The sequence below is a fragment of the Petaurus breviceps genome, unplaced genomic scaffold, assembly GCF_028583685.1.
Source record: "Petaurus breviceps papuanus isolate PSGF00001 unplaced genomic scaffold, PetGlider_PUasm1.0 90842, whole genome shotgun sequence".
Taxonomy (NCBI): Eukaryota; Metazoa; Chordata; class Mammalia; order Diprotodontia; family Petauridae; genus Petaurus; species Petaurus breviceps.
Genome location: NW_027187358.1, coordinates 25,082,154 through 25,100,779, shown reverse-complemented (window position 1 = coordinate 25,100,779; position 18,626 = coordinate 25,082,154). Strand labels below are relative to the sequence as shown.

General features: G+C 36.2%; 1 protein-coding gene across 2 annotated transcripts in view; it reads left to right on the top strand.

The window, feature by feature from the left end:
* The window catches only part of FANCL (FA complementation group L), an 81,027-nt gene that overhangs the window by 53,638 nt on the left and 8,763 nt on the right, over positions 1–18,626 (top strand). For both annotated transcript variants that reach the window (XM_069071771.1, XM_069071772.1), the window contains one exon: positions 16,927–17,077. In XM_069071771.1, coding sequence (XP_068927872.1) covers positions 16,927–17,077 — 151 coding nt within the window. The remainder of the gene's footprint in view (positions 1–16,926; positions 17,078–18,626) is intronic.

The following is an 18,626-nucleotide window of genomic DNA, read 5'->3' as shown; positions in this document are numbered from 1 at the left end:
GTGTGTGTGTGTGTGTGTGTGTGTGTGTGTGTGTGTGTGTGTGTGTGTGTGTGTGTGTGTGAGAGAAACTGGTTGTACTACAGTGAAGTCCCATGCTTCTGATGGACAGTTGTGAACAGGAGACATATTTTAAGTGGTGGGGTAAGGATGATGAGTTTTGCTCAGGGTAGGCAAGGATTGTCCTCAGCTTACTCATGAAAGTCCTGTTGTTTCTACCTTCATAACATCTCTCATATACTCTCCTTTCTCTCCCCTGAAACTACCACCACCATGGTGGAGACCCCTCATCCTCTCACACCTCTATACCATTGTGATAGCCTTTCATGGTTTGCCTGCCATCTCCCTTGTCTGTCCGTATGACTCCCCTTTTCAACAAACTGTAGTGGCTACTTAGCACCTCCAGGATTCAATGAAAAATCCTGTGTGTAGCTTTAAAAGCCCTTCACAACTGGCCCCTTTTTACCTTTACAGTCTACTGACACATGACTCTCACCTTGTACTCTTCAGTTTAAGTGGCATTGACTTTCTTGCTATTCTTTGCCCATGACACTGTCTTCCGAATTTGAGCTGCTTTCCCTCTCCCTTTCTTTCCCTGCTTGCCTTGGTTTCCTCATCTGTAAAATGAGCTAGAGAAGGAAATGGCAAACCACTCCAGTTTCTTTGCCAAGAAAACCCCAAATGGGGTCACAAAGAGTCAGAAATGACTAAAAAAACAATTGAACAACATGCACAGTAGTACAGTCTTCCCTGCCCCTGTATGTCTCATGGTTCTGGTGTTGAAGGTGTTTGGATCAGCCATAAGGTATATGTATCTGTGTTGAATATTTAAATCTTGGCTTTTTTTTTTAACCACACATTTTAATAATCACTTTCTGAAAAATCTTTGAACCTAAAAGATGATTCTGATAATTAACACTGGTGCAATCTGCTGATTTTGTTGGAGCAGTGACCTTCAGTGACAAGTAACATTGAAAATTTTGTACTATGCAAAGATATACAATATGGTCATTATCTCAATTTTGTTTTTAGCATGAGCTTTTCTGAAACACTAGATATTGCCAACCTATTCTGTGCCATACTTCTGAGTTTGGCATGATTAAAATAAAAAGATGTCAGTTTATTTTTGCTTGTAAGTTTGATATTTCTAGTCAAGCAGATAGGGTAGCTTAGCTGGGCAAGATTAAGTGCCTACTTATTTTCAAAATGCACTTGACAGATTTTTACCAGCATGCCAACATAATTCTAGAAAAGGTTGGTATTCAGAAGCAGATACTTTTCTGTTTGTATCATTTTGACCTTGTCGGCAAATACCCTGTTAGCATGAATAAAAATAGTATCAGTATCAATCTCTTAAATAAACAGTGGTCAGCAGTGGTCAAAATAAACTAGTTAATGAAGTATAAAAGAGATGATAAATTCTTTATGGCTTGCTTGACAAAGAAATATGATTTTATTAAATAGATTCAGATATAGATATACAGTAAGAGAGAGAGTTGACAACATCAATGAAGCATGCAAATAAGATCAAATGAACTGAGTATTTAAAAGATTTAGTTCCCTTTTAAAGGAACATTATTGGAAAAATTACAATTAGTATTAAATTAATTTAATTTTTAAAAGTATCTGCTTTATAATCCCTTGATATTTCCCTTTTCTATTGTAGCCTTTTGAATTCCCCAAAGATAAAGATAAAAAGATTATTAGAGGATTTATCTGTATGAGATATAGAAAAATGTAAAAAATCAAAATGGAAAGCAACTGTTGCAAGTACCAGAAAATTATGCTATTAATTTAAGTGTCATCAGAGCACAAAAGATCACATTCCAGGACTGTGTGAAAATTATTAAAATACTGGAAATAATAGTACTTAAGATGAAGATATTATACTCTAAGATCTGGTTAAGTGACTGACATGATTATATCACTTCAGGTATTATAAAAGTAACAATATGCTTTTAAAGATAATAAGCGTTACATTTCGAGATTGGCAGTGTTCACACTTTTCTGCTTAAGTGCTTTCCTAGTTTAACATAATTTAATAACAGTTATGGGAGAAAAATCTAACATTTTACTTCTGGCGTATACCTTTCTTCCTCCCCCTCTGTAGTATTTTTCATATATAAAAATCATAAAATTTCATGCTCTAAGAAATGGGTTCATGAACTGTTACTATTCTGTCTCTTTTGTTCTTCATCTAAGGAAATATTCCTTATACATGTTGATGTACCATGTGGTGGGTATTTTGTACTTTATTTTAACTCCAGAGTATTTGGAAAAAATATAACAGGAAGATAAATTTCCTTTATACTGTAAAATCTAGGATATTGATAGCCCAGAATAAACTATCTTGAATAGATAAATTTACTAGATAACTGAGGGTTAACCTTTTAAGTATTAGAACTTGTTGATCTTAAATATTTTATCGACAATATTCCAAAAGCTTCTAAAATTCTTAAATTATAACAGCATAATTAAGCTTTTCTTGATGATTTTATTATCATTGTAAATGTCAGTTACTATGCTCCATCTACTGAAGGTGCAGCTTCAGGTAATATAAGAACACAGGACTGAACGGAGTAACCTTTTGCTTTCATTAAAATTCCCAATCTTACCTTACTTTTTGGTCATTTGTGTTTTTCTCTTAGGTCATAGTAGAGGAGGTACAGCTTTGTGACTTCCTGGACTGTGTATCCTGATTACCGTTTCTGCAAAATTAATTGCAGATCAAAGCTACCTTGCCCTTCAGGAAATCATCATCGTATTACTGTCAGTTTCCTTTGACTTATCAACACCATTCAAAGCATTATCCATCATCTCTGCATTAGCTAGTACAGTGAACCACGAACACCTCTTTATCAGCTGGCATCCACATTCTCCTTCCACTTAGACCAATTTTAGTTGTGAACTGAGAAACAGCATAACACATTGGATGTAGGGCCAGTGTTGAAGCAAAGAGGATGTGTGTTCAAATGCTACTCCTCCCCCATACCAGCTGTATGACCATGAATCACTTAGCTTCTCAGGGCAACTCTCTAATATTGTATTACAGATGAGTTCCCACACTGATAACATCAGAAATCCACACCCCCAACCCTAGTGTCCCCCCAAAGGGGTTGCTCAATGAATGTTCAATGTTCAATGAACTTTATTAGTTTATTATTTATCTTGGGAGCAGAGTTTATTTCAAAGTCTAAAGACTTTTCACATGTATATGTATGTGTGATATTGCTGCTCAGGTACCTCTCCTATTAATGCCTCCATTGTTAATGTTCTTTTCCTCCTGAAATTATTTTGTATTTATTGATCTGTGTACATAATTTGTTCCCACATTAGACTCTTGGAAGTTTCTTGAAGACAGGGAGTGATCAACATTTTTATTCATGTATCTGAGCTACCTTATAGTACTTTGCATATAGTAAATACTCAAATGGATCTGTTATTTCATGCACGTGGGTATATTCCATCCTTCAGTGTAGCTTGCCCATTATTTGGAATCTTAGGGATATCCTTCCATAAATCTGCCACCACCCAATATGCTGGAGCTCTCCTTTGCTTACCATCAAAAGATGGTAAGAAGAAACCATTGGATCACAGAGGGTAGAGTGTCTGCTGGTTGTTCCTCATTTTCACCATGTCACAAGCCCATTGTCTTTTGTTGTTGTTACACGTTTCACTAATGATATCCTTTACCCGTTCTTTTCTGTAAAGCTGTTTACATAATGTATTTCTCAGTTCCAGTCCTTTGGTGGCTATAGTTTTTTGTGACTGACCAATACTGGCAAGATAGTGTTTTTAAAATGGGCCTTTGTTCCAGAGGAAAGTTTGAGATTATTGAAATAGCTATAGTTTCCCAAAGGAAAAACAATCAGTTCCCCTCTTTTTGTTTAATTCTTGGTCCAATTCATTGTCCTTTTATAGTGCCATTCCATGATACATATTCTGCAGGATGAGCTTATGGGCTGTCCATTTAATTGCATATCATAGTCTGTACCATAGGGATTTGTCATCCACTTGACTTTTCTTATGTTGACAGTTATGCTAAACTCTTCAGAGTGGTTTAGATCTCATTTAGGAGCCTGCAGTTGGTATAGTGTTATCTGTAAAGATGAGCATCTGGGAGAACTCATATCTAGATAATCCTTTGGATGCTGTGTTAGATTTCCTTCAGAATGAACACCTTTTATTCCTTGTTTGATAGGATGAGAGGTCATTGAACAAGGTTATCATTGTTGTTACATCTTTTAAGAAATCTTATATTATTTTGACATTTGCATGGGAGATTTTGTGTTGGAGAAAAGCCTTCAAGGTATCGTTTTCCTTTTCTAAATTAAATATGACTTTAAATTGTCAGCAGACAATAAGTGCAGTGGGACCTTGTGTCCTTTACATCCTTTTGTCAGTTGTGTGATGACAGAGAAGCTATCTCCTGGGGGATTGGACTTGCAGAATCCTATCAGTTCCCTTTTAATTCCTTTGGTCGTTGTAAGGATTATTCTTACAAAACTTTTTTGGAAAGAGGAAAGTTGTCCTAAGTGTGTTTTTGTTGTTCTTGTTGTTTGTTTTTAACATGCCTTTGTTCTCTTCTTCAGCTACCTTGGAAAATATTTCCTTAATGCCCCCTGCCCCAACACACACACTCCTATTCCCCCCACTCCTGATGTCTTCTGTGGTCTCTGCTTGGTCTAGGTGAGCTGCATTTCCCTTTTGGACTTTCTTTGGTGTTATTTCCTGTCCTAGCAGCACATCTTGGACTATGCTGTTAGGGGCCAAATGTAGGGTAGCTCTGCTAATCACTGAGAGTGAAAAGAATGTTATGAAAATCTTTTCAGATCTTTACCATCTTTTGGCTGTCTGTTGTCCTCCTTCCATTTTTCTCTTTCCATGTCTTCAGGATAATTTTGCCTACTTGTGTCTCTTTCCAAGCTTTCTTTAAACTGAGTTTTTTTTCCTTCACTATACTTCCCATTCATCTGAGGCAACATTGCTCATAATCTTTTACCATATAGATAAATGCCTTTTATTTTTATACTACAATCGTTTCTGGATGTACACTACTCTTCCCATCCCTGCTCTTCACCCTACCCCTTCTTTGCCCCCCCAAATTTCCTACTCTCTGAACCCTCCACAAACCAGGGAGCCTATTTTCATAGCACAGAGTTGCCACAAAGACTTCTGATAGCATCTGCATCATTCTGTATGTAGCCCCTCACCACCCTAAAGAAAGGAGGGAGGCACACGTTCTCATCTCCTTGGTCATTACAGTTACACAGCATTTATCTTAATTTTTATATTCTTTTCATTTACATGATTGAAGTCATTTTGTATATTGTTCTTATGTTTCTGCTTCTTTCATCCTGCATCAGTTCATGTATTCCTTATAGTCATTATTCCTTAAAGCACAGTAATATTTCATTACATTCATATGTTGCATTTTGTTTCTCCAGTGAATGGGCATACATGGTTTCATTTTTTTTACTACTGCATAAAGTGCTGCTATGAGATTTTACAAATGGGTTTATGTAGTAAATTAGTATTGTCCTTGACACTATCTCTCTGCTTGACAAGTAAGATAAGATAGTTCCATTAAAAAAAAAAAGCATAAGCATTATATTTAGAGGACATGGACTTGAAACCTGGTTCTATCACTGACTGTCTCTGTGGCCCTGAACAATTCACTTAAATAATTTGAGCTGCCATTTCATTTGTAAAATGAGAGGGTTGGACTAGTTGACTTCAAAGGTACCTTCATGTTCTAAATCTCTGATCCTATGAATGTCAGGTGTTTTCTGACTAAGGTGGAGGCTCTCTTGGTCTCGTTATGACAATTGATGTGTATCTGTTAAACTAATATATGAATTATTACAGTTTGTGTTGATGCCCTTTCCTCCCACCATTTCCCATTTTTCAGCATCAGTAATTCATTTAAGTAGGTCAGATTGCAGTTCTTTTAATTGCACATCATATCTTTTAAAACATTTTATTCTTATAGCTTTTTATTAATTTAGGTCTTTGTTCTAATAAATTACTGATCTGATTTTCACATAAACAGCTGATTCAGGGGGACTAACATCTGTAATCAGTTACTTCTTGCTAAAATAATTGTTTTATTTTTCTGATGTTATTTAGTCCCCACTGGATTCAGTGATTTCTTGACCTTCACACAGAAGACATAGATATGATGTATGGGATAGCTAGTGGCCCAGTGTATAGAGCTCTGGTCCTGGAGACAGGAAAACCTAAGTTCAAATGTAGCCTCAGATACTTATTAGTTGTGTGACCTTGGGCAAGTCACTTAACCTCTGTCTGCCTCAACTTCCTCATCTGTAAAATGAGGACCATAATAGCACTTACCCTCCAGGGTAATTGTGAAGATCAAATGAGTGTAATTGTAAAGCTCTTAACACAGTGTCTGGCACATAGAAAGCACTATATAAAAGCTGCTATTTATTATTATTATTATTATAATAAGTCTTCACTGACTTCTTTGGAAATGGCTGGGAAGTACAGAGTGACCTGTTTTCTGGTCAAGATAAGGCATAAGCTTTACCCATCAGAGCCATTGTTGCCAGGGGCAAAGTCCAATTTATGGTGGGATGAGAATGCAAGACAAGAGAACCAGATACTCCAGAAAATGTTGTTATGTCTTACTGCCTTTGAATACATGATGAAAGTTCTTTCCTCCAACTCTTTTATTTACCTCCCCAAGGAAAATCTCTGAGTGCCTTGTTCCACAAGAGTCTATACCCCGATCCCTCTATACTTTTCAACTGAGTAGGCCTAGTAATGAGGATTATCTCTATGCTTTCCTACCACCAACCAAGGTTGTGGGCCAAAAAGCTGTAGAGAAAACTTGGGGCAGTTTGAGTTAACTTTACTCCCAGGGAGACTGACCTGAAACTCAGCGGGGGACCCTTTGGGCAAGGAGTGTATAAAGATAGTTCAAGTACTCTAATAGAGAGCTCTGGATACCCCAGGGAACTGCTTTGTAGACTGAATTTACTGCCTTTTACCTGGGGGAGGGAAGAGGTCATTGATTTTTTTTTTTAATTAAAGAAATTGTCTATCATAATCTTCAGGTTTTGAATGTTCCATTATATCAGATATGGAACCATGACTGGGATAAATAATGACAACAAGAGCTAATATTTATATAGTGCTTACTGTGTACCAGGCACTGAGTTATTATATTATTTGAGCCACACAACAACCCTAGAATGTAGGTGCTAATTATTATCCCCAGTTTACATTTAAGGAAGCTAAGGCAGACCAAGGTTAAAGGACTTGCCCAGGGTCACACAGCTAGTAAATGTCTGAGGTTACATTTGAATTCAAGTCTTCCTGACTCCAGACCCAGCACTCTGTGCACTATGGTGCCACCTAGCTGCTCCCAAAGATATAGATGTGAGACCTGGCTCTAGCATTGACTATAAATGTAGAATAGAAGAATTATAAGATTAATATGGTTAAGTTTTTCTGAGTAGTTTGTCCACTTATTGGTCATTGGAGGACTTCACGTTATAATACTGACAGTTTTAAAAACTATGTAACTCTTAATCCCTCAAACCCCCTTTTCATCCACCCTGTCATTGTCACTGAAAAGAAGGAACCATAAATTCATAGCTCAAAGGGATGTTGGAGGTAATCCAGCCTTATCCCTTTATTTTGCAGATGAGGAAACTGAGGCCTGGAGGGATTAAGTGACTCCCTTAAGATTATACACCTCTTAAATGGCAGAGCTAGGATTCACACTTAAGTTCCCTACTCCAATACTAGGGCACTTTGTCCCGTTTCTAGTACTAAATGCCATTTTGCATTTTTCTTTGTTTCCTGGGTTGTTTTGGCTAAAAGATTTATCATCACCTAGCCAGGCTTTTGGAGGTGAGCCTCTCTGGACTTTACTAAGCAAGTCTTTAGAAAGCAGACATGGTGTGGTGGTAGGATTGTACTTGAAGCTTTTTTCAGGGGAACAGAACCTGTCAGAGTTTATGTGACAGTGGTATAACTACTGGGGAATATCCATTGGAGATCCCCAGGCCACCTCCATGCATGCCACTGTGGGTCATTTGTATAGGACTCTATAGAGGAGTTTAAGGTCAGAATGTCATTTTTTACTATATGTTATATTCTTGAATTGTTTTGAACCAGAATGCCACTAAAACTCCCAAATCTTTTTCAAATTGCTGTCTAACCCCATCTCTGTATCTTGTACTTGTGAAGCTGATCTTTTGGAGCCCACATATAAAACTTTACATTCATTCCTTTTAAATTTAATCTTAATAAATTCCAGGAAACCTGGCTAACATCTCAGAATCTTTTTGGATCCTGACTCAGTCTTCCAATGTATGAGCTCTGCCTCTCAGTTTTATGTCACTTGCAAATTTGGTAAGCATGTTATCTTTGCCTTTCTCTAAGTTACTTGTAAAAATGGAAAGCAGCACAATTCTAAGCCTGGATTCTTGGGGGATCCCACTAGACTCCTCCTTCTAAGGTGACAGTGAGCCATTACATGACTACTCTGGGGGATGGACATTCAGCCAGTCTAGAACCCACCGAGCTGGAGAGCCCACCGCTCTTTGTTTCCACAAGAAGTGTAAAGGAGATTTTTGCTAAATGTTTTGGTAAAATTTGTGTAAAATCTGGGTAACCTACAAATCAGTAGCATTCCCAGATTCACCTGTTAGTAAACCTGTCAAAAAGAGAAATGAGGCTAATTCTATGTAACCTGTTCCTAAAAAAGGTGTGAGCACTGCTTTCTTTTCTAAATGTTCAGTGGCTCTCCTTTTAATAACATATTCTAAAATTTGTCAGGAGCCAAACAATCACAGGAATACAATTTGGACCAGCTCTGACATACTGTTTCACATCATCTGGTTAGTAAAAATGGTAAAAGAGGAGGATATACAATGTTGAAGGGCAAATGGAAAGATAGGCACACTAAATGCACTGCTGGTTGACCTGTCAATTGGTTCAAACATTGTACAAAATAATGAATGAGTCAAGGGAAAGCATTTATTAAGTGATTCCTTTGTATCAAGTACTATCTTAAGTCTTGGGGAACTGCATAAGGAAAAGTGCTAACTTGTTTTATTCTTTTAGCTAGAGATCCCACTACTAGGTTTGTAGATAAATGATAGCAAGGGAGATCTATGTGTACATAACTACTTATAAACTATTATTTGTATTAACACAAATCTGTGGGAGAAAAATTGCCCAGTAATTGAGGAGTAGCTGAACAAATTGTGGTATATGAATGTTATTGTATAGTAAGGAATGATAGATAGGAAGAATTCAGAGAATATACACGGGAACAGTCAAATGAAGTGATACAGAGTGAGTAAAACAGAGCCAAAAAAATACACATGATGATAATGTTATATACCTACACACACATGTAGATATAAACATAAGCTCAGGTAAAAGACAACAGAAAATATCGGTACCAAATGATTATAATTAAACTATCATAAACAATAGATCACAAAAGTATAAAGTACCATGTACTAGCAGGCACAGTCACTTGATTGGGCAGAAGTGTCCTTTATTGGGAGGGGTTAGTTGTTTTAGTATTTGTTTTTAAAATTTTGGGTTTCAAATTCTCTCCATTCCCTGCCCCCCTCTTCCCCCCCCCACCCCGCCCTGTAGAGAAGGCAAGCAATTTGATATGGGTTATACATGTGTAGTCATGCAAAGCATATTTCCATAATAGTCATATTGTAAAAGAAAATACAACCCCCCCCCCCCCCAAATAAAAGTAAAATAAAAAAATATGCTTCGTTCTATATTCAGACCATCAATTCTTTCTCTGGGGATGGATAGCATTTTTCATCATAAATCCTTCAGAATTATCTTGGATTATTGTATTGCTGAGAATAACTAAGTCATTCACAGATGATCATTTTACAGTATTTCTGTTACTGCATATAGTGTTCTCCTGGTTCTACTCATTTCACTTTGTATCAGATCATAAAAGTTCAGGTTTTTCTGAAAACATCTTGCTCATCTTTTTTTTTTTTAGTATTTTGTTTTTCCTCAGTTACATGTAAAAACAATTTTTAACATTCATTTTTGAACTCTGAGTTCCAAATTCTCTCCTTTACTCCCTCCCAACTCCCCCTCATTGACGAAACAAACAATTAGATATAGATTATACATGTGTAGTCATGCAAAACATATCCATAATAGTCACATTGTAAAAGAAAACAGACAAAAAAATTCAAGAAAAATAAAGTAAAAAAAAAATGCTTCAATCTGTGTTCTGACACCATCAGTTTTTTCTCTGGAGATGGATAGCATTTTTCACCATAAGTACTTCAGAGTTATCTTGGATTATTGTATTGCTGAGAATAGCGGTCATTCCCTGCTGATCATGTTACAATATTTCTGTTACCTTGTACACATACATCTCACTTTGCATCAACCCATGCAAGTCTTTCTAGGTTTTTCTGAGTAGCTCACCATTTCTTATAGCACAGTAGTGTTCCATCACAATCATATACCACAACTTGTTTAGCCATTCCCTAGTTGATGGGCTTTCCCTCAATTTCCAATTCTTTGCCACCAGAAAAGAGCTGCTACAAATATTTTTGTAAATATAGGTTCTTTTCCTTTTTGTTTCTTTTATCTCTTTTGGGATACAGACCTAGTAGTGATATTGCTAGGTCAAACGGTGTGCATGGTTTTATAACCCTTTGAGCATAGTTCCAAATTGCTCTACAGTGAGTCACCAAAAGTATTAATGTCTCAGTTCTTCCACATCCCTTCCAAAATTTGTCATTCTCCTTTTCTGCCCTATTCGCCAATTGAATAAATGAGGTAGTACTACTACTGAGACTTGTTTTAATTTGCATTTATCCAATCAGTAATGATTTAGAGAATTTATTCATATGGCTATAGATAGCTTTGGTTACTTTGGTTAGAAGTACTTCTGAAAATTGACTGTTCTTATTATTTTGATCATTTATCAATTGGGGGAAGACTCTTATAAGTTTGAATCAGTTCTCTATATATTTGAGAAATGAGACCGTTATCAGAGAAACTTGCTTCAAAATTTTTTCCTACTTATGATTGCTAATTGCATTTCCCTTCAACCTATTCCCTCCCACCCCATTTATTCTATTCTCTCTCCTTTCACTGTGTCCCTCAAAAGTGACTACTGCCTCCCCCAATTTGCCCTCCCTTCTGTCCACCTCCCCATCTCTTTATCTCCTTCCCTTCTACTTTCCTGTAGGATAAGATAGATCTCTACACCCAGTTGAGTGTGTATGTTATTGAGTGTGTAAGTATACTGGCTCTTTGAGCCAATTCTGATGACAGTAAGGTTCAAGGGTTCCCCACCACCTCCCCCATCTTCCCCTCCAGTCAGTAATTTTTTAAAGGAAGAAATGCAAATGTATTTGAGTATAGACATTTATAATTTTTTTAAAAATAGAATTTCCTTATGTTAAGTTTGTATATAATCAGGTAACAGAATGAAATATGTCAGGTTTCTTGTTTTATCCTGTTGCTTATTCCAGGCTTTAACTCTAGATTTACTCATGTTATTTTAATGTCTCTTAGATTCTATTTTTACCTTTTAAGTTTTACCAACTACTTGTTGCCCTGGGAAAAATTAAATCCAAATCATTAAAATTCTCCTGAGCTTAATTTTTTCTCAGTGCCTGAGTCATTCCTTGATAGCTAATGAGGTTGCTCAAGAAGGAATGTTCCCTTTTTTTTTCCTGGTGTGGGGCCTACCCTGTTTATTATAGTACTATTATGATGATAACTAAATGATAACCTAGAGCCATGAGAGGGTAGAAGTCTCTCCTTAGCACCATAGAAGGTGACCTAGGGGAAGATAAAGTTTACATATAATAATGGTTTTTTTCTTTAGAAGACACATTTATGTATTGAGTGGATTTTTTAAAATGTTTAAATACCTTTCAGTAGTAATTTTAGTATTATTTGTGAGGTAGTTTATTCTTTATTTTGCCAAATTAAAATAAAAATTAAATGCAAAAATGACCTGATGTTGAAAGTTAATGTCTAATGCAGGTGTTTTTAACCTTTGCAGTGCCATGGACCCAAGGTTATGTGGGTAAATATTTAAACAACCAGCTCCCTGTGTGGAGAGGGGGGAGGGGGGAGTAGCCATGACACACTTTTAAGTTCACTATGAATCATTAACATTTTCTCCATTACTTTCTTAAATCTATACAATCACTAAAACAATAAATCAAGCCATGATTTGTAGTATTTGCTGATTTTTGAGATGTAAATGTTCACACTGAAAATTTAATAATTGATTCCCAGAAGCCCATATGAGCTGACCCCAGCATTCCTCTTTGATAAATCTGGTAAAGTCTAAAGATCCTTTTTCAGACAAATGTTTTTAAATGCATAAAATAGAATACATTGAATTTAAAAAGGAAACCAATTATATAGAAATCACTTATCAAAATATTAAAAATTCCAAGTTCACAGACCCCCTGAAATCTATTAAGGACCCCTGGCCCTAATGTATGATTTATCTTAAAGTTTTACTGTACAAGAATCATTTTACCAAAATGACATGGAACTACTGATTTTTCAATTATTTGTATGTCAGAGGAATAAGAGTTCAGTTTTGAGTGGTAGGGGATTTAAAAACATCTTTTTCATTTAATTGATTCATTTGCATCAGAGAAGAAGATTAACCATGCCAGTTATATTGCATATCACAAAATCACTGGCTTCTAACCCTTCCCCCTCCTGGGGGTGTAGGGAAGACCAGAAAATAGTTGTGATTATTTAAATGTGATATATTTTTAATGATTTTAAAAGACCAGAATCCCCTTACAAAATAATTCATGTAGTTATTTATTTTGTGCTTTGTTGGATTTTTTAAAAAAGGTCCTTATTTACAATTTGCATAGAATGGTTCATTCTAACAGTAGCTGTAAGATAAAATACCTATTTTAACATCCTTACAGTGAAGAGAAGGGGATGATAAAAACAGGGTGAGAGAAGCCAATGATGTCATGGAAAAAGGAGAGACACATGTCTTGTGTCCCTAAGAGCAAGAAAGTCAAAAGAATAAATAGTTATTTTGGAATTAAGTTTCTATGAAGAGCTCACCCTCTTGGAGGGTAGTGGCCTATAGGTCACACTATGTCCGATGTCCCTAGTTTCCCATTTTTGTTTGTCTTCTTTCACTTTTAATTAGGTTTTCTCATCATATACACAAAGATGTAGGAATGTGTTAGAGAATTTTGCTAGAGCAGAGCAGAAGCAAATGTAGAAATGGCTGTTTTGAGGGTTACTATGTTTAATAAGTTATCTCTGTGTAGAAATTAATAAGCATCAAGTACCTGCTACGTGCCAGACATTATGCTAGGGGCTGACTAGAGAAATACAAGACTGAAACAGTCTTTGCCCTCAGAGAGCTTACTTTCTAACAGGAGAGACAAGTACAGATATAAATATGTACACAATAAATCTAAAGTTGTTTGAGAAGCATCAGGAAGGGTTTTGTGTAGAATATGGTGCTTGAGCAAAGTTCTTTAAAAAAGAGATCACTTCTGGGTAAGAAAGTTGAGGAGAAAGTGCATTCCAGGCATTGGAGATTGGAAGTACAGAGACATGCAGATCCAAAGTGGGATAGCATGTGTAAGGAACAGAGAGAAGACTAAGTTGGCTGAGTCTCGGGATTCAGGAAGGGGAGTCATATACAGTCAAGCTACATATATTGGTGCCAGGTTATAAAGGGCTTTCAAAGGTAGCTTTCAAAACATTAATAAAATGTTTATTGATTAATTGGTTCTTAGAGGCAATAAAGAGCCCTTGGAGTTCAAGTAAATGAATGGCATGGTCAGGTTGATACCAGAGGAAAATCATTGTCAGTTTTATGGAAGATGGGCTAGAATGGGAGACCTGAAAATGGGAGATTATTTAGCAGACTGATGCAGTAATCTAGGTGAGAGGGCCTAGATAGTGGTAATATGAATGGACAGAAATTGGATACGAAATGGAAGAAGGTTGGATATGAGAGATGTTTTAGATATAGAATGGCAGATTTGGGCAGTGAATTGGTTATGTGGAGTAAGGTAGCATGAGGAGTCAAGGAGTACACATCAAAGTTAAGAACCTGGAAGAGTGGTAACTTTAACAAAAATCAGAAGGGTGGGTTAGGGGCAGTTAGGTGGCACAGTGAATAGAACACTGGCCCTGGAGTCAGGAGGACCTGAGTTCAGATCCAGCCTCAGACACTTAACACAAAACTAGCCATGTGACCTTGGGCAAGTCATTTAACCCCAATTACCCTACCTTCCCCTCCAAAAAAAAAAAAAGCAAAAGGAAAAAAAAGGAAAAGCGTGGGTTTAGTGGGAAAGATGAACTCTGTTTTGGACATGGTGAATTTGAGGTGTCTTCAGGACATCAGGTTTGAAATGTCTAATAAGGAAATTGGTATTATAATATTAAAGTTCAAGGGAGTGACTATAGCTGACTGTATAGATCTGAGTCATCTGTATAGAGAACATAATTAAATCCATGAGAGAGAAGAGGACCTAGGACAGAGCGTTAGGAAATGTCCACGGTTATGAGGTGTAATATGGATAATGAGCCAGCCAAGGACACTAAGGAATGATTAAGTGAGATAGTAGGAAAAGTAAGAAAGTAGTGACTTGAAAACCATGAGAGGGAAGAGTATCTAGGTGGGCGTGTTGGTTAACAGGCCCAAGAAATTATATTTATAGTTCAGAATTATTTTAAATTCCTTTTTAAATTTAATTAATATGACAAATGAAACCAAATAATACCTAAGATTTGTATACATAGCATAATTATGTTTGTACTATCAAAAAACTGTCAAGACAATCTAGTTTTAGGATCTGTGAATTGAAGTGACATGTAAATCTCTAGGGGAAAAAATTTACAAGGAAAAAATTTTGCCATGTAAGTTTCTTAATTACTGTACAGAAATACTAATGGGTTGCATGTGGCTTATGTAACAATCATAGTGTTTCAAGTACTTAACTGGAATGACTTTGGGAATCAAGGGATATTCCTATGGAATACATCTTTGATCCCTGCTCTGCCATCTTGGTCTGCTATGTTAGGTTTGGGAGCTGGTATTAGGAAAGTGAACTGTATTTCCTTCTGAACATCAAAATAACTAACATTTGTATAGTCCTTTAAACTTTGTGAAACACTTTAAAAGTAATTCTTTTTTTTTTTTTGGAGGGAGGAAGGCAGGGAATTGGGGTTAAGTGACTTGCCCAAGGTCACACGACTATTTAGTGTTAAGTATCTGAGGCCAGATTTGAACTCAGGTTCTCCTGACTCCAAGGCGAGTGCTCTTGTTCTCATTCCCTGTGCCACCTAGCCGCCCCAAAGTAATTCATTTTATCCTCACAACAATCATGGAAGGCATTTGTTATTATCATTCCCATTTTACAGATGAGGAAACTGAGGCAAACAGAGGCTAAGTAACTTGCCCAGTGTCATACTAACATAAAAGGGGCTGTAGAAGGCTATAGACCAAGTTTTCATCTTTGGTATACTTGAAAAGTTTGGTAAGGAGAAAGGTGAAGAGCTGAAAGGTCTTTACTTCACCATCTGTTCTCTTCATCAGAAATGTACTTCTGTGGAGGTTCTAAAAGAAGCCATCTCAGCATGATGTTATGCTCTATCTGCTATATCATATCATATTACATTTTATCAGATCATATTATATGTATATCTTTGAAACAGTAAATAAATTTTATATAGAAGGTTTTCTAAACATTTCTAACGGCTTAGAATATATAAATAAAAGCTTTGAGTTTTCCTTCTAAGTAGATTTGATGGAAATATGACCTCTCCATTTGCATCCTCCCCCAAAAGAAACTGTATCCTGCTGTTCATCATTCTGTCAGAAACAAAAACTTTAATATATTTTTGGTTTTCTTTCTTCTTTTTCATGGTTCATTCCATTGGTTATAATTTTCTTTACAATTTAGCTAATGTTTAATGTGAAGGTATATGTAGAACCTATATTGGATTGCATGCTGCTGTGGCAGGGGGGAGGGAAGAATAAAGGGAGGAGGAGAAAATTTGGAACTCAAAAACTTGTGGAACTGAATGTTGTAAATTAAAAATAAATTTAAAAGGAGAAAACTTTTATATAGTAATTAACTGCGTTGAACATACTTTATGATTTTTTAATAGGAACTTTAGGAAGAACTACTAACTTGCTACATAGTTTTTTCTTTAAAATGATATTTTCAATCATTGAAATAAAGTGATACTGTACTTTAATTCTCACTTACGGAAAATGTGTTTAAGCAAATTGATAAAATGTTTAATGTCCGAAACACTGAGTTCAAAGAGTGGTTAAAAGTTAAATGTAGAGAAAAATATTGTTTGTAATTACCATTTGAATTCATGAAAGAAATGTAAAATCATTTCTATACTTTTGCTTCAGTGAAGTGCATAACAAAGTTATATACTAATGGCATTTAAAGCAGATCTAGTTTAATCAAATTACAACTAGCACTTCATTTGATTTGGTAACTACAGTTTGAAGGAAATTACAAAAAATTATTTCATGCTGGAATTGTATGACAAGCATCCTGAAGATACAGCCTAATAGGAACATAAAACCGTATACGTATATGTAATATATGTAGTTTAGTCATTACCATTCTGTATGTAGTAATAATGGCCAAAAGTATATGCTTTTAGAAGAATCATTCTTTTCCTAAAGTTTGTAGATGTATGTTCAACTTTAAAAAAAAAAAAAGAATCTAGAACCAGCAAGTCCTAAGTAAGAGTGGGGAGAAGATAAACTGACAGTTGCCAACCACAGAACAATTTAAGCTGAAAGTGAAATCTTAAACATTTGTGACTGTGTTCCATTTTAAGGGAAAGAAGTCATACTCCTTTATTAGAAAATCATATGACTAATTAACCTTCATCTTCCCACAGAGTTCATTAACAAACATTCATAGTCAGTTTTTGGCGGCATTAGAATCACTAAAGTCATTCTGGGATGTCATGGATGAGATTGATCAGAAAACTTGGATTCTTGAGCCAGAAAAACCTACACGAAGTGCAACTATGAGAAGAATATCAATTGGTAAGTAGAAAGCAACAATTAAAAAAATAATTTTTTTTAAAAAGTAGTTGGTAGGGGCAGTCAGGTAGCACAGTGAGTAAGAGCATTGGCTCCAGTGTTGGGATGACCTGGGGATCGAATCCGGGCTCAGACACTTAGCACCCATCCAGAAACACCTGGCCGTGTAACCTTGAGCAAGTTACTTAACTCCAATTGCTTAGGGGCGGCCAGGTGGCTCAGCAAGTAAGAGCACCGGCCCCAGTGTTGGGATGACCTGGGGATCAAATCTGGGCTCAGATACTCAGCACCACACCCAGAAATAACTGGCTGTGTAATCTTGAGCAAGTTACTTAAAAAAAAAAAATTAGTTGGCTTTGTTTTGCTTAAAAAAAAAGAAAAAAGGTATCTATTCAATTGTGAGCTGACTTCTTTGTATAGTGCTAATGTGCTAGACTTGAATATTAAAAGGTAAAGTACAAATTGAGTGCAGTTAGGTGGAGCACTGAATTTGACACAATATTGCTGTAATAAAGATTTTCTAATATTTCCCTCATGAAATGCCAGTCTTTGGATATGTGTGGCCTTTATCCTTACTCTGGAAATGAACAAGGGCAGCTAGGTAGTGTGACCTGGAGGCAGGAAGACCCATCTTCTTCTTCCTTATGTAATAACTGTGTGACCCTGGGCAAATCACTTACTCTGGTTTGCCTGTTTCAGTTTCCTCATCAGTAAAATGAATTGGAGAAGGAAATGGCTAACCACTTCATCATCTTTGCCAAGAAAACCCCCAGTGGGGTTATGAAGAGTCAGATACTATTGAAAAATGACTAAACAGGAACAAAAAGTACAAATTATTTTAAACATAATTTTAATGAGTCAACCTTATTCTCAATGAATTTGGCTTAGGGAGGGAATGACATACACACTAAATAGGGTATATCACCCTACAGGAAGAGTAGGGGGGAAGGGAATGGGCAGGCCTGGGAGGGGAGGGGGAGTTGGAAGCACATGCTTTTGAAAGGGGATAGGATCAAAGTAGATAATAGAACAACTGGGGGGGGTGGGATTGGATAGAGGGAAATATAGTCAGTCTTTCACAACATATCCACTATGAAAATGTTTTGCTTAGCTACACATGTACAACCTATACTGAATTGTTTTATCTTCTCAGTGAGGGTAGGTGACGAGGGAGGTAGGGAAAGAATCTGGAATTCAAAGGTTTAAAGTCAAATGTTTAAAATATATATATATATATATATATAATTATTATTATTTTACATGTAACTGGGAAATAAGATATACAGGCACTGGGGCATAGAGATCCACTGTGTCCTACTGGAAAGTCAAAGGGGGAATGGGGGGAAGATATGGAAGAGAGCAGATTGGGGGAGGGGATATTCAGTGGGATCACTGTTTTGGGGTGGTGGGTAGGGGAAAAATAGAGAGAAAATTTGTAACTCAAAATCTTGTGGAAATGAATGATGTAAACTGAAAAATAAAAAAAAAACCAAAATTTTATATCCCAGAATAATTTTGACTTAACTGTTGTGTGTGGAAAATGCAAATATTA